General features: G+C 53.5%; 1 protein-coding gene and 1 long non-coding RNA gene across 5 annotated transcripts in view; one reads left to right on the top strand and one right to left on the bottom strand.

The window, feature by feature from the left end:
• Positions 1-2,356: 2,356 nt before the first annotated feature.
• On the bottom strand, positions 2,357-13,902 carry LOC107402462 (uncharacterized). 2 transcript variants are annotated; one of them, XR_013045777.1, is made up of 3 exons: positions 8,956-9,138; positions 4,446-4,953; positions 2,357-3,125 (listed from the first exon to the last, which is right to left on the bottom strand). It is a non-coding gene; the product is annotated as an uncharacterized LOC107402462 (long non-coding RNA). The 2 variants fall into 2 exon arrangements; XR_013045778.1 differs by lacking the exons at positions 2,357-3,125; positions 8,956-9,138 and adding exons at positions 12,852-12,959; positions 13,635-13,902 and having other exon boundaries at positions 4,821-4,953.
• Positions 8,163-16,540, top strand: part of Rfx4 (regulatory factor X4) — a 154,480-nt gene continuing 146,102 nt past the window's right edge. Inside the window, exon 1 of one of the 3 annotated variants that reach the window (XM_006986974.3) lies at positions 8,163-8,520. In XM_006986974.3, the coding sequence (XP_006987036.1) occupies positions 8,478-8,520 (43 nt within the window). In that variant the 5' untranslated portion in view covers positions 8,163-8,477. Of the gene's footprint in view, positions 8,521-13,819; positions 14,098-16,540 lie in introns of those variants that run through there. The other 2 variants (XM_042263156.2, XM_042263158.2) reach the window with 2 other exon arrangements.

The following is a 16,540-nucleotide window of genomic DNA, read 5'->3' as shown; positions in this document are numbered from 1 at the left end:
GGGTGGGCTCACAGAGATGGGGTGAGCTCCCAGAGATGGGGTGGGCTCACAGAGATGGGGTGAGCTCCCAGAGATGGGGTGGGCCCCCAGAGATGGGGTGGGCCCCCAGAGATGGGGTGAGCTCCCAGAGATGGGGTGAACTCACGGAGATGGGGTGAGCTCCCAGAGATGGGGTGAACTCACGGAGATGGGGTGAGCTCACAGAGATGGGGTGAGCTCTCAGAGATGGGGTGAACTCTCAGAGATGGGGTGAACTCACGGAGATGGGGTGAGCTCACAGAGCTGTCTGGCTTTGGAAAGAGAGGGGCAGGGGACTTAGGGAGGAGAAGAACTCTCCAGATTAAAAAAGACTGAAGCCAGAGTAACCAGAGAGATGTTTTGTGTGGTTCTGCTTTGGATCTTCATTCAGACCAACCAAGTTTAACAAATGATTAGGAAATGAGGCAGATTTGGACGGCGGATATTTGATGGTGGCCGTCAGGCTTGTGTTCCGAGAGCTTGGTCTCCAGCCTTCATGCTGCTGTTTTAGATTTTTGTTTGTTTCCTTACAGAGTCTTGTGTAGCTCAGGCTGTGTAACCAAGGATGACCTCGGCTCCTTGTCCTCCTGCCTGTCTCCCAAGTGCTGGGGTTGCAGGTGTGACCAGGAACTCAAGGCAGGAGCTTGAAGCAGCCCAAGAGAAGAGCAATGCTTACCTCAACCGGTGCCTTCCCTCCGCACCCCTGGAGCACCTCCCTAAGGGCAGTGCCTCCTGCGTAGGCTGGGCCCTCCTACATCAGTTAACACTCAAGAAAACACCCCACAGTTATGCCCACAAGCCCCTCTTCCCAGATGTGTCAATGACGACCAAGATTATCTGCCACACTCCCAAGAGACTCCAGTTAGTAAGCAAGACCAGTTTATCCTGCTCTAAAGTTCAGAGCACAGGACTGCTACACGATCCTCTTATACCACTCACAACCCATCTGCAAGCAAGCCCTGCTTGCGATAATCCAATTATCCCTCCCGACTCTGTTCCTTTTTCCCCATCCCACAATCCCTACCATGTTTTGAGTCACCATACAATTTGCCTGGATCCAACTGAGGAGTTCTACCCCACGGTACCCTTAACCTAAGCCAGGATGACCTAGGGATGCCATAGAAGAAACCACCCAAAGCCACAGGGGCTCTTTGCTTTCTTCAGCAATCTGGGGTGTCTGGGGCATTGCTACTTCAGGCCACAGGCTATTCACCCTTGCTCTCAGGCTGGGTGCTGTGTCCCAGTCCACTCTTAAGAGCTCTTTGATTGCCTTGGACCAGCAAGGAATCAAGGAACCAAGAAAGGACCATGGCAACCTACTGCCCTTGAGGTGGGGCAAAAGCTCTCATGTCCCATTCTCTCACATGGTCAGAGTAAGTCACAAGCCAAGGTCAGGGAACAAGGAGATGTACTCTGCCCCAGTAAGGAGGGGGAGGGAGAGAATACTCACTGGAGAAAGGCTTTTAATCCAGGGCGTGCAAAGGAGCCATAACACAGGGGGGAAGATCTCAGAGGAGAGAAGTCAGGGAGGCTGGGCCCTCCACAGCCAGAGGGTTAGGGATCCGTAGGAAAGGAGGTCCGAGGAAGGAGACAATTAGTTGGTGATGTGGGGGAAAATGAAGAACAGAGTGCCTCAGAACCGAGATGAGGGCAAATGGTCAACAAGATGAACAAGAGTGTGGAAGGAAGAAAGGAGAAAATCGGGAACTGCACCTGACAGCTCAGCCGTGACCGGGAATCTTGTCTCTTAGGGACAGAAGACTGATGAGGCCGAGGCTGCGGAGGAACGGGCTCTGAGGTAAGTGGGCTGTGTGCTCATAAACAACTCTTTGCAGAACTGTCTCTGGGATGGTGTCTTAGGGTTTCTATAACTGTGATAAAACACCCCGAGAGGAAAGGTGTACTTCATCTTACACTTCCACATCCCAGCCCATCATGAAGGAAGTCAGGGCAACTCAAGGCAGGAACCTGGAGGCAGGAGCTGAGGCAGAGGCCATGGAGGGTGCTGCTCACTGGCTCGCTCTTCATGGTTTACTCAGCCTGCTTTCTTATAGAACCCAGGACCACCAGCCCAGGGATGGCACCGCCCACCATGGGCTGGACCCTCCCCATCAATCACTAATTCAGAAAATGTCCCACAGGCTTGCCTGTATTCTCTCTTACGTATGCATTTTCTCAATTGTGTTTTCCTCTTCTGAAACTCTAACTTGTGTCAGGGATTGACAAACAAAACAAAACAAAAAAACAAAAAACAAAAAACCAACCAGGAGCCAGCTAGGAGATGTGGTTTAGTAGGTAGAAGTTAGTATGAGAACAAACGAAGTATTTAATTCTATTTCAAATCATTTTTATCTTTATTTGTGTGTGAGAGGGGGTTGACAGGGCTGTACCCATGTCCCAGCACAGGTGTGGTGACCAGAAGACAACTTACAGGAGTGAGCAATTCCGCCACATTGGTTCTGAGGATCAGGCTCTGCTCGTCAGGCATGCTGGCAAGTGCTTTCTCCCCAGAAGCCATCTCACCAGCCTGGAGATTTTTAAAATAGGATGCTATTGAGTGAGTGCTGGAATGTTCATGGAAGATTCCAGAAGAGAGAAAGTGATGGATCAGGAGAGAAAAGATGTATTTTCAATATGTTCCTGGGAGGAACCGGGTCGAGCTTTGCTTATCCAGTATCTACTTCTGCTGCTGCTGCTGCTGCTGCTGCTGCTGCTGCTGCTGCTGCTGCTGCTGCTGCTGCTGGTGGTGGTGGTGGTGGTGGTGTGTGTGTGTGTGTGTGTGTGTGTGTGTGTGTGTGTGTGTGTGTGTTTTGAGACAGGGTTTCTCTCAATACTCCTTGCTGTCCTGGAACTCGTTCTGTACATCAGGCTGGTCTTGAACTCACAGAGATTTGTCTGCCTCTGCCTCCCACCACCCAGTGTGTTTCTTTCTCACCAACAGAACTCGAGTTTGTCTGACAGGTCGATGGAGTGGCTGAATTAAACACCACTCTAGGAGGATGCCTCTCAGATGAAAACGACCAAGACGTGCAGTGTTCTGGAAAGAGAAACACGCTGAACACTGTTGACACAAGTTCCCTTTCCTGCTTCTTTTCTTCTCCTCCAGTCTGGAATATGAATGGGACGTGTTATTTTAAAATATTTATTATTTATTTACATGTAATGCTGTGGGTTGAACCTAGGGTCTAGAGCAGGGCTTCTCAGCCTTCCTGATGCTGCAACCCTTTAATACAGTTCCCCATGTAGTGGTGACCCACAGCCATAAAATTATTTTCTTTGCTACTTCATAACTGTGATTTTGCTCCTGTTATGAACTGTAATGTAAGCATCTGCGTTTTCCGATGGTCGTAGGTGGTCCCTGTGAACAGGTCATTGATTGACAGCTGTTGATCTAGAATGTGCTCTAGGCACTCTACCTGGAAGCTACAGCTCCAATCCTCCTCTTACTTTTTTGCTTTGAGACAGATTCAGTTGCCTGGGTGACATCAGCCCAGTAGCTGGGATGACGGGCTAGCACCTGCTTCAAAGTCACTTTCTAACAGCACTGAGGAAGGGCAGGCTCCTGACCTCGGAACCCTGGGGGTGCAGAGGCAAAAGATTCATCTGGAGAGAGCCATGGGGCAGATAGCACCCTTGGGGCACAGCCAGGTCCCAGGTATGAAGGAAATGGGAGAGATTTAGAGAGAGGCACTGTGGGTGTAGAGAGTCCGCTGGGGACAGACTGAGTTCCAGAACCCCAAGGAGGAAGGGACTTAAGAGGATGAGATCAACTTCACAGGCAGGGTGGGAAGAAGTTCATGTGTGAGGTAGCCAGGGTATCTAGAAAGGCCTGACTTCTGGTGGTTCTAGGGTGCATGCCATCCATCTTTTGTGGGGTTCTGTATAAAGGACTGGTCTCAGCTGGAATGTATACAGAGAGTGACCAATTCCCTGGGCTTACTTTTTTAGGCACTTCATAGTGAAGAGGTCATCTCAGAGGACATCTCACAGGACATCTGTGGGCTTTTATGTATTGGCTTGTTTTTTTCCTGAGGCTAGTTACCTGGATTTAAGGGTGACTTCACCCTTCCCTCCTTCCTTCCTTCCTTCCTTCCTTCCTTCCTTCCTTCCTTCCTTCCTTCCTTCCTTCCTTCCTCCTTCCTTCCTCCTTCCTCCCTCCCTCCCTCCCTCCCTCCCTCCCTCCTTCCTTCCTTCCTTCCTCCCTTCCTTCCTCTTTTTTTGTTTTTGTTTTGTTTTTTTTGGAACAGGGTTTCTCTGTGTAGCCTTGGCTGTCCTGGAACTTGCTCTGTAGACCAGGATGACCTGGAACTCACGGAGATCCGCCTGCCTCTGTCTCCTGAGTGCTGGGATTAAAGGCATGCGCCACCACCACCCACAGCCCGGAAACTCCACAGTTTTTGCTGTGTAGTCTCAGGCAAGTTCCTTACCCTCTCTGTGGCTCCCAGGATGATTCTGATAATTGAGTACAATTCATTTAAACACTTAGAACAGTGGCTCATTCACAGTGATGCTCAATAAACCTCAGCCATCATTAATATGATTCTTATTCTCTTTAACATAGACCAGCTGTTACTTCTGTCTTCCGCTTTCTGATGATAGGACTGTATCTCAAAGGTTATAACAACAAATCTTTATTTCTGGCTCATAGGTCTGTAGATTCTCTGGGGGATCGTGGAGCTCTTCAGGCTTCTGGGTGGGTTCCAGCTTGGGGCCACTTACAGGGCAAGTCAGAAGTCCAAGAATCCATCACTAGATAGAGCGCTTGAGTGCAGGTATGGAAGGCCTCTGGCTGCCCGGGGTCTGTGCTGTCCAAGTCCCCTTCTTTTGACCAAGGTAAGCCAATCACCATACCCTGAGTCAGTGGGCAGGAAGCCAGGGTGTAGGAGTGGAGGGAACTTAGAAACTGTGTGAATCATGTCCCCCATGACATTGTGCCTATAAAGACAAGGACAGGGTAGGGTTGGTAAGTGCAGGACTGTGGGGACCAAAGCATAGGAGGATCCCCAACACATCTTTACTTCTGTGCCACACAATAAGCCTTGCCAGAGGCTCTAGTAGCCAACTCCGTGACTTCCTGGGTCTGCCCGCCTGCTTTATGTGTACTTCAGGCCACCTCACTCTTGCTGCCCACTCCTGCCATCTCCCACCCTCGTTGGCCGTCCCCGTGAGTGGGGTGCGCAGCTCCTGGCGAATGCAAGGCTCCTCCCGTTCTCTCTGGCCACAGTTAATCAGCATCAGGGCCGACAGTACTTGTTCCTCTTCAGAGTCGCCTGAGCCCGCCCCAACTGCCGTGTGCCAGCGTCAACCAGCACCAGCTTTTAGCCATGGCACCACCCGCTCCGGCAACCAGCTCCTCTCTGTCCCCCGCCACGGCGTGGTCGCTGTGATCTTCCCAATATGCAGTTCTGGTCCTGGATGCTCAGCACTGCAAGCTCCATTTCTTTACACAGCCTCCAGTGAAAGCCCCCCCCCCCCCCAATCACGCCTCCGCGGTTCCATGCTCCAGGCCTTGGCACAGCAGCCAGGCGCTCCTATTGGCCCTTGTCTCTGTCTGTCAACTCAAGCCTCAAGCCTGGTTAACTCACCCTTATCGGGTATTCCCACCCCCACCACTGCCCTCCTCTGCTGTGTTCTAGAGCCTAGGGGTGTGTGTTACCGTGGCCATTGGGGTTGCCCCGCCTGGTGCCCCGGCCTCCAGCTGCCCTCCCTAGAGAGGGAACAACAGTGTGTGCTCCTTGCAAAGTGGCGTTAAATGAGATGGGGACACGGAGCTCTGTCAACTAAACCTTTTCTGTTGAAGGATGACAAAGTTTCAGGAGACTGCACAAGCTGTCACCGCTGTGTGCTCTGTGGAGTGAGTTTCCACAAACACGCCGCCGTTATGGTCAGCCCCTAGGTAGCATTGTTTTGACATTTTTATCTGACTTGCCGTGAAAGATAGCAATTTTTTTAAGTGACACAAGGCTTTGACATCTGCCCACTCCACCACGTAAAAGGCATGCTACACAACCTAATGGGTGCCATGCTGTCTCCCTCTCCTCACCCCTCTCAGGCCAAGCAGGGCAGGCGAGGGATGAGGAGGGCCAGCCTGAGTTGTGCCTGTCCAGCACCAGCCTGGACCTCCCAGCCCTCCCTAGCCCACCCCTCTACTTGGCGTAATGAGTGTAATCTAGCTAGCGACAGCTGCGTGCCAATCTCACCCACTCACAGACCATCTCTGCCCCACAGTTTCGGTGGTCAAGGACTCCCCAGAGGACCCCAAGCACTCCCGATGGTGCAGCTCTCCTCCCTGAAGACAGGATCCTCCCTGTCACTGATGCGCGCGGCGCGCCTCCGCCCTGAATGCGCACCCTAGCATTTTGTCCACCGGCCAGTGAGGCTTCCAGAGATAGACCTGGCCATTCGATCTCTGACTTCGACCCCACGGAGTATGAGGGGATTGTACTCAACCCCTTCGGCTGCCAAAGCCTTTCATTCTCCACTACAGAGGGAAAGGGTGTGCCGGGGGTGGGGGTGGGGTTGGAGGGCTTCTGGGCACGACAAGGCGGTGTGTGAGGCTGTGATCAAATTCTCTAGACATGACCCGGGTTAGAACCCAGCAGCGGCCTGAGCAAGAAGGCGCGATTACCCATGGAGGTCAGTCAGGGCCCGGGGAAAGCAACGAGAAAAAACGGCGTTATCCCATTTCACAGACAGGAAGCTGAGGCCCCGAAAGACGACAAAATTTTCAGAGTCGGGATTCGAACCCAGAGCAACCTTCAGCTTGGCACTCGGGGCTGCCCCTTCCCGGCACCCCGTGACCTTAACGCGGCACGTGCTGGTCCCTTGCCCCCTCCCACCATTGTCCCACTCGGCGCTGCTCGGGGGCTTCCCGGAGGCCCGCGGTGGGCAGGCCCGGGGTCGCGGGCAAGAAGCGCACCCGGCGCGGCGGGAGGGACCCCGGCGATCCGCCCCTGCGCCGCCGGCGCTGCCTCTGTCCATGGTCAAAGCAGCGGGGTAATCCGCCTTTCTCTTCCGCCCGCCGAGCCCATTCATATTCTAATCACAGCGCGGCCGGCCCGCGAGCGGCCACTTTCCCGGGGCGGCGGGAGCCCCCCCCCCACTTGCCGTCCGCCAGCCCCGGCCCCCTCCTCCCGCACTTTCATCTGCACCGGGGAGGGGTCCCTGGGAAAGCCGCGTCCCCAACTCGGACGCCGGGGCTTCTCACCAACTCCGCTGCGGGCTGTGGGGGACCGAGAGGGTGGCGGAGGGGGGAGCCGGGGGACATGGGAAGAGGGAGGGACCCGGACGCAGACAGACTGACATACAGGGTTATGGGAAGAGGCGAGGGGGGTGGGGTGGGGGTCCCAGAGATCCAGAGGGACGTGGTCCTAGGGAGAGACAAAGAGACACGCAGCCAAAGGAGAAACGGAGACCGAGACAGCGAGGCACGGAGACCTGGAGCCACCCGTAGGGCGAGAGACAAGGGGTACAAAAGTTCTGGAGAAGGCGAGCCAGCCCCTCACCCCTTGCTGCCAAGCGCCCTTCTTGTCTCTCAGACTGGAGACGGGAACCTAAGGCTTCAGTTTCCCCTTCCACACCCTCTACTCCCACGCATGTCCGCGGATCTGCGTGGAAGAAACTCAAGACGTACTCCCTCTGCATTGCTCCAGGGCCCCACCTCAAAATCTAACTCAAGACGGAAACGGGACCTGTCTCCAGGGGAGAGAAAACGGGAGTTGGGCCCACTCGTGTCCGCACAGGAGACTCCTAGGGCTCGGGCACCTTCTGCAACCCCCTCCATGGCTGCACCGCGCGGGGCCCGGGCGCGGGAGGGCTGGAGAGGGGGGCAGATCTAAGCCAATTTTGATTTCGCCTATAATGAGTGCCGGGCTGAGGCTGGAGAAGGCCTCTGGAACTTTAAATAAGAAAAACGTTGCTAATGCTATAATAGAAGGGGGAAGTCGGAGGGCTGGGATTGCGTCGCTCTGAGCCCCCCTTTTCGGAGGCGGCTTTTCTTATTCAAAACAGGCCCACAATGGGCTTCACAGTGCGCCTCGCCACGGCCCCATCTGACGAGCGGCCATTCATCAGGCCCGCTGGCCTATCAATGACATTGCTCCCATCGGGGCTCCTATAAAATGATGTTTTTTCCCATGAAACATCCGCAAACATTTTGACGGGTTTAGCTTTGCCCGACTGGATTACTGAGTGTCCCCTCGCTCGCTAGCTCGCTTGCTCTCTCCCTCTGCTCCAGCTCGCCTCCTTCCCTCGCTTCTTTGCCTCCTTCTCTTTTCTTTCGTCTGGTTCTTTCTTTTCCCCCTTTATCCTTTTGCCCTCTCACCCATCGCCTCCCTCTCTCTCTTGCTACCCATTTCTTCCGCCCTCCTTCCCTCCCTTCCTCCCTGGGCATCTCTAGCACAGGGGATCCCCAAATATCAGGACTTTTGGGGGGCGTCTGTGCTGTCCATGGGAAGAGCATGCATTGTGGGTTACTGGAGGAACCCGACATGGATTCCACAGGTTAGTCCTGGTGGGACTTGGGGGGAGAGATTGGGAGGAAAGGAGCAGGGACCGGGGGACTTCAGAAAGAGCTGCAGAAAGTTCATGCGGGTCAACTTGACAGTGAGATCCCAGGAGAGAAGGCGTGCAAGAAGTTTTCGGTCCAGCGCTAAGTGTGTAAGTGGATGCATGGAAGTGTGTGTGTGCGTGTAAATGCGCGTGTGCGCGTGCGCGCACGCTGCAGAGCGCGCTTTCACTTGGACATAAAGTTGCATAAAGATGCTCTCTGGCTCGCGGCGAGCTCGAGGTGCCTGCTGCTTGGAGGAACTTTGCGAGCCAGCCTCCTCCTCTCGGGCCCCGCGGCTGCCCTGGCTTTGGGCAGGGTAGTGGTGTGCTCAGGGTCTGGGGTGAGGCCCGGGAACGCTCCAAAGGCGGGGGAGGGCGACCATGTCTCACCGCGCGCGGGAGGTGGAGGCTCTTGCTGCAGGAGCCGCTCAGCTGGAGGGAGTGGCGGCGGCGAACCCGGTGGTCCTGGGGCATTCGTAGCTTTGGACTGTGAGAGCTGGGAGCCCAGGACTGTAGCCTCCCGGGCGCGGAGAGGAAACCCACTAGCGGTTGTCTCCACAAGGAGGCTGTAACCTAGTTGGGGGGAAAGCCGAATACAAAGCATCAGAAGAGGCCTGAGTTCTGGCATTGAGTTCTGCGAACTGCGCTTGGGTTAGAGGGTTGTGTGGTGGACATCAGGCACTAGGGTCGCCATGGTTCACAGCAGAAGGGAAGACACGGGATCTCTTACAACGAAAACACCCAGCATCTCCGTGCATTCTCCAGTCGACCCGTTAGCGTCTATGCCTAGCGTCTTTGGGGACCCGCCACACTTCTAAATCTCAATTACTTTCCCTATATCCTTTCCTTGTAGAAGTTCTCAAAGTTTCCTCCCCTCCCCTGGGCCCAGTCTCTCCGCCAAGCCACTCCGATCCCCGCTGCGCCGCAGCTGTGGAGTTTCTTGGGGGTGATAAGAGGCAGCCTGGACAGAGGCGGCAGTTTGAGCGAAACCTGGGAGAATGTGAGGGCAACGCAACCGAGCAACAAGTGCCTGCTGGCCTCAGCTGTGCCCGGACGCACATAACTGACTTGCAAATAAACACCCCAGACAGCTCTGCCCACTCCACCACCCCTAAGCAGGTCGCAAAAAGATGTGTGATGGGCTAAGCGATCTAGATAGCTTCCCAGACGTGGTTCTTCGGTTCTGGGAGGAAGGTTCCAGGCCTCTCCTCGCCTACATTGCAGACCTGGTGGCCGAGATCGAGGACCCAGGGGTATCAGCGGCATTCCAGGATACTTTTCTGTCTCTGAGCCAGTCGGGCCCTCGCGTTCCCCGGGGGTGGCTGTGAGCCCCCAGAGAGTGGTTAAAGCCTGAGCCTCCAAAGTCCTGCTAATCTGCAACACACGGAGGCAAGAAGCGATCTTGCCTGGGGAGCGCACCCGGCTGCGCAGACCCTCAGGCCCTGTTGGGATCTTCTCCACACCCCAGCAACGCTGGTCCCAGAGGGAGAGGGAAGAGCAAAGCTTTACTTCAATATATATATATATTTCAAGGAAAGCCTCCTAAGAGCTACAACATTAAAAGTGAATGTATTTAACCAGACTACACCCATTTACACAGAATTAGTGGCTGAGGATTTTCAAGGGTCCATACAAGATCTCGGGGCCTTCCTCATACCCTACATCAGGCATGTCCCAGCTGGGCTTTTAATCGGTCCTTCCACAGTACTAGAGTCCTTGCTTGATGCAGAGTGCTGTAGAACTGTGGAGACGTTCTATTTTTAATCACGGATTATTAGGTGGTTGTGGGACACTGGCCACCTTCACCCCAACTTCAAACACCCCAATGGGTAATGAAGCCCCAGTGCCTCCCTCTTCCCGCTCCCCTCTCATACTTAAGATCACACCCCCGAACTCAAAATCAAAAGTTTTAGTTAATGGCCGCAATTGAGAAGTCATTCCGGGCGCACCAGGTGACATTTCACATGTAAACTCCGGACAAGCGAAGTGCGGCGCGGCGAGGTCCCATGCAGGAGCCTTCTTTCGCCTCCCTTCCAGAGAATTAATCCAATTAGTCTTTCTTCTGGGTTTCTCTTGTTATGTAAAAGGTTCATTCCCCTCCCTGGGCGTGCAGAGCCCCGCGCTCCACTGGGCAGTTCGATTCTGTTCCCGAGGGTAAGGTTGCGCTCAGCTAGAAACACGAAATCAGTTATTTCATTCTTAACGGGCTCTAACAACAGGCTCACAGCAGTTACTGGAGCGAAGTCCGGAGCATCCATGTTCAGAGGGGGCCGGCAAGCCGAAGCTACAGTCTCTGTCTTTTAAAAGGAAAATCCCCGCAAAGTGCCTCGGGCATGGGAGAACGGTTTTGCTGGGGCCGGGGCTCTAGTGGCCTGCTTTGGGCCCACTTCAGCGTGACCTGCGGAAACTTACCCCTTTGTTCCGCGCATCGAGCTGGTAATATATTCCTTGAGTTTTTCCAAAATACACCACAAGTGTGGGGCCAAGACAATGGCCCTGTCGGGGGAGGCCCCCGGAGCCGGCGCGCGCCTCCCGGGTCCTCGGCTCTCTGATTTCTCTACACGACAAAGCAAAGCCCCTTTAGGACGCGACTCTGGCGGCTTCGGCAAGCTCCACCGGGCTGCAAAGGCAGCCGGTGCGCTCAGGATGCACCGATTTGCGGGTGCGTCGGGACTGTTTTGCAGTTAGCGCCAGCGCGCTCGACTCACCCGGCCTCAAAGTGGGTTCCTAGGCCGGTTTGGCCCTCATCTATCTCTACGAGGGCCGCTGGAGGTGGCTGCTTGTTCTTGGCGGTTCGGGTATGATTCCAGATGCCCCTACACAGAGCAGCGCTGTTCAGCTAGCTGCTCCTTACTTAGAAATTCGAGAACGAGCAAGGAAAAGTGGATAGAATTGTCAGTCATCAAGACCTTGTGCAAAGTGGGGCTGGGGCAGGTTGGTCGCCTATGCGTCAAAAGGGTTGTTTCTTCTTAAACGGGATGGCTCGTTAAAGAGGTGCATGGTGGCGCTCCAACTGGAAGCTTCTAACTCTACCAAGTTTTTCCCCCACCCCGCGCCTCCAAAACTCAGAACTGGGTCGTCAAAGATTCTCGAATCGGATCTGAATGCCTGGGGCCCACTGGTGGGAAGACACGCTGCTGCTCTGCAGAGAGGGTGACCTGGTACTAGGTCCAGCCTAGTTTCGTGGGCCCTAAAGTGAGACATCGTGGGGCCTTAGGTTTTTGCCCACGGGGTAGAGAGTCCCCAGAGAGACAGGCCACTGGCCACGATGCTCTGGGTAAGTAGTAGCCTTGTGTAGCCCTGAGAGCCAGTTCTTGGCTCAGAGCAGGAAGCAGCGGGAGATATAAGCCTTGCTACTGTGCTGAACCAGTCTCACTGTCTCCAGACGTGCGTGGTTTTGTGTGTGTGTGTGTGTGTGTGTGTGTGTGTGTGTGTGTGTGTGTGTGTGGCCGGAGGGGTGGACTTGCTTGGTTCCACTCTTGCCACCTGCTAGCATCTGAGCTTGGCAGCAGAGTCAAGTGAATGTCGCGTGGTCCCCGGATTCCAGATTCCCGCGATTGCAGTCCAGGGCCACGCGGCCCCAGTACACAGGCCTGACTCCACGGGCCTGCGGGCTCGCGATTACACGATTATCCAAGGAGGGCCCGGGATAGCGCACTTTCCCAGCGCGGTGCCCAGAGACCCGGAAAAGTTAGCCAGGGCTGCTCCGCAGCTCAGGCCTGGGATCTGAACAGCCGCCGCCCCCACCCCCTACCCCCTGCTCGTCGCCATGGAGACTGCTGGAAGTTGGTGGTGGAAAACAGACCCGGCGCAAAGCAAAATATTATGAGTGCAGTTGGGGTGACTTCAGGGGGGCGGGGGACCCGAGGGCATGAGCGGGAGCCAGAGGCGGACAACAAAGGGCCGAGAGCAAGGAGGGAGAGGAGTTTGTTTGGGGCCTCCCCGGCGCTGTGTGAGTGCTGGACCGTCCTGCTTCCCAGAGGGGCCAAAGTCTCTAATTTCTCTCCAGCAGCTACACCTTTTCTCAGCCGGCTTGTGCACCCTTGCTCCCACCCCGCCTCTCCGGGTCCTCTTCCAGCCTCCCTCCTGGTCCTGAGTGAGGCGCCAGCTGGGCAGTAAGCCCGCCTTCCCAAGAGCCACAGGCTAGCCAGCGTGAAAGGTTCTGGCTTTTCTTCCCCACGACCCGTGGGTCGCCCAGGAGGAATTTTCTCATCCCGCTCCTCACATGGGATCTGAAACCTGACATCTAAGAGGTGGAGAGGATGCCCTTTCTGACATTTCCCTACCTCTCACATGCATCCTTCAGGCGGCCAAACGCTTGAGTTACCATTCTAACGCTGCCACTTGTAGCTTGACTTTAGATCAACCAAGCCCTTCCCAGACTGCGTCTCCGCCTGCAAAAAGACCGGCAGACAGTTCAGACTGGGATTCTCTAACAAGTTAGATCCAGCTCTCTTCCAGATTCGGCTTTCCTACGGGGTCCAGGAAGCAATATGCGAGGCTAGGTCTGCACTGTCTGAACTGTGTCGCACAGTGACTGTCTCCCCAAAGCAGTAATATTCTCAACCACGTGGGAATTTAAGTCAGGAACCTTGAATGACTCGTTTTAAAAGATCCTCAATTTCCTTTCTCGATGTCAGCCTAAGGTGCATTCTTGTCGCCTCCCAGTTCCCCGAATCCTGAAAGGCTTACACAAAGGCACTAGGTTTTACCGGAGCTGTATTCGGTATCAACAGGGGTTTCCAGATGTTGAAGGCAGCAGCAGAGGATCTGACATGTGCTAGAGAGGAACACACAAGCCAGCGTTCCACCGTCAAAGGAAAACCACACTCTGGCTCCTTTCTTGCACCTCCAACTCCCCTGCTGACACTCTGGGCAAAAGAGCCTTCCCATTTGTTTGAGGCTCTGTTGACCAGCCCACAAATATGGAGCAGATACAAAAATGTCTGCATTTGAGTATGGCCTGCCCTGTAATTCCAGCACTCCAGGGGCATAGTCAAGAGGATGGCTGGGAGTCTGAGGCCAGCCTGGGCTAATCAGGAAATACTCAACAAGTCATGTATACTTACAATAGATTGTCTCAAAAAGACACCAACTGGCTATGTTCTAGCTAACATTGTACTGCTCAATGACATACTGTGTCCATGTGTCTGACGACACACACAGTTTGTGACACCGTACAGGTACTTTTGTCTGTAAAGCAGCTTCAGGGACATGGGTCCTCACCCATGCCTCATGCATGAGACCTGCATGCAGGAGGCAGGGAGGAGGGTGAACCATGAAGGGGAAGGGATGTGGGGCTGTGAAGAGTGGCGGTCCCTTTAGGTCCCCATGGTTCTAAGCTGCAATGCCTTCTGAGCTGTCAGTGACAGAGCTGAGATCTAAAGTGATGATGTCACAAACCAGAATGCTGGGAGGTCAGAGCTTCACTTCCTCAGGCCCCTGACCACCCACCCTCCATGTTCTACAGGTCTCTTGGGACCCTCTTCGGCTGCCCCTCTCGGGGTCCCGAAACTCTTCCAGATGGAAAAGGTGGGCAAAATCTCTGCCACAGCTTTCACCCTCCCCCTCTCCTTAGAGACTTGTAGTTTGATAAGGGTTTCACCGAGACAGAATGAACTCAAAGACTGATTATTGGGAGCTATCAGGTGAAAGTATAAGAGCCCTTTGGGTTTCACTCAGTCTCAGTTGGGTGGCAGACCCCGGGGACATCAAGGCCACAGACCCTGCTGTCAAGGATTTCAGAGTGTATGTTTCAAGAGAAACTGAATGCGCTGAGAGTCATCTTAGAAGAGTCGTTTTAGAATTCAGAGGCAAAGGTGATGATATCAGGTGACACCGGTGTGAGCCCCATAACAGGCATGTCACCATTAGCCACTTAAATGTTACCAGGACTCTGCATGGTCCCCCTGTGGGATGAAACAGGTGCGGTCACTGCTGCTGGTGGCGGTAACAGGAAGGCCAAAGTGAGGGAAGTTTGCTTCCTCTCCCGGGCCACCATCTTGGTCGGCCTCCAGTACGGTCTTACCCCAAAGCAACAGGGTAGGATCTGACACCCTCTTGGTGGGAGAAGAGTGAGTGCATGAGTGTGGGGAATCGTGGACTGTTTTCTTGGAATGAGAGAAAGTGCTCTTGCAGGAGGCTGAGCTCTGCGTGGACGAGGAGTTTAGATCACACCAATGACTGAATGATGGTTGAACATTGGTCTCCAACAGGACAACCTGGCATTCACTCACTTACCAACTCATTCAAGAAAATCACATGTCTCCTGTGTATCTGACACTTTGTTAGACACAATTCTTAACAAAACAAGCTGCCCCTCTTCTCTAGGACATAAATTTGATACAAGCAAATAAATAAATGGGAAATTTCAGCAAGTGAGAAACATGAAGGAAAATCCCATCTGAACTAATGAAGACAGCGTTGCTACCAGGTCAGCCCGGCCATAGAAGCTGTCTGTCTCTGGCCTGAAATCTTGGCATGGCCAAGTCTCTGTTTTGTCTTGGGCGCAAGCATCCTAGAGATTGTCAGTGAGTCCACAGTGTGGGAGTGATAGGAGAGGTCCTTTTAAATACCCACTAGACATCGTCACTTTGCCAGGACGGTGAAATGCATCATTAGTGCAATGCCCGAAACCCAGAGAGAAAGGACTGTGCTCACAAGGTGAAAGGGAGAGCAATGGGCTGAAGGCACAGCGGACTCTCCACACAGCCGTGGCCAGTGACTTTCTGAGCCCCAGCAGCCGGCTTGGCAAGGTGCACAGTGGCTCTGCCTTGTGAGCTTGTTACACAGTGTTCTCTGCTTTCTAAAAATACTAAGTGGAAGCTGTCGTTAAAAAAAAAAAAACAACAACAACAAAAACAACTAAAGTTTAAAATAGGTTTTTTCACTGTATTTTTCACTTATTTCTTTTTATTGCTGTTAAGCTCCTACTGTGCCTAATTTATAATTATAAATCAAACTTTAACATAGGTGTGCATGTGGGGAGGGGGAAGTACAGGCAGATACTGTCTGTGATTCTAGGCTTGCACTGGGGTCTTGGAAGATATCCCTAGTGGATGGGGGAGGGGAGAACTGCATCTTTGAAAAGTATCTTATTTTGTTTTATTTTGAGACAGGATCTCACTGTGTAATCCTCATTGGTCTACAATTCACTCTGTAGACCAGGCTGGCCTTGAACACACAGAGATCCACCGGCCTCTGCCTCCTGAGTGCCGGGATTAAAGGTGTGCGCCACCAGGCCCTGTCCTATTAATTGCACTTTAAAATGTACTTTTAGTTTATCTTTTATTATTCTGGGGAGATGGGGTGTCTGTGCACCGTGGTGGATGTGTGAAGGCCAGAGGACAATTCTGTGGGAGTTCCTTGTCTCTTTCTATCTTTCATATGTATTCGGGAGCTCTAACCCAGGTCACTAGACTCTTGTGGCATGTACCTTTGTCCACTGAGCCATCTCCTGGCCAGCCCTAAAATATCCCCTGCCTACATTATTACCCACTCCAGCCAGGGGTAAGGGTATGGTGAGGGGGCGGCAGAGGGTACTGCAGACAACCTTTGGTAATCCATTGTGCCCAAGTGCCAGGCTTAGTCACCAAAGTATCTCAACTCCTCTTTTTTCCTTTATGATGGAAAGAATGGCCAGTGACGCCCACACCATTTTAGCCAAAGCAAGGGATGATATTTCCCCCCAAATGTCACAATGACCCTTCAAACCATGGAGATAATAGTTGAATTTACTGCTGAAAAAAGCAGGACTGTGAAGAAAGAACTCCTGTCTTTACTGTGGATAAGAAAGGTGCTTTTGTCTCTGGGATTCATTTGAGGTCTAGTTAGCATGGTTTCATCTCTTACCATGTCATGGTTGCATCTCTCACAGGCAGGTAGAGACCATGGGAAGAGCCGGCCAGGGAAACATGAGCTATCACACATCCAGTCTTCAGGTGACTTAACGAACAGTACATTTCAGGGATGCTGT

The sequence above is a fragment of the Peromyscus maniculatus genome, chromosome 18 (genome assembly GCF_049852395.1).
Source record: "Peromyscus maniculatus bairdii isolate BWxNUB_F1_BW_parent chromosome 18, HU_Pman_BW_mat_3.1, whole genome shotgun sequence".
Taxonomy (NCBI): Eukaryota; Metazoa; Chordata; class Mammalia; order Rodentia; family Cricetidae; genus Peromyscus; species Peromyscus maniculatus.
This window is presented reverse-complemented; position numbering and strand designations above follow the sequence as displayed.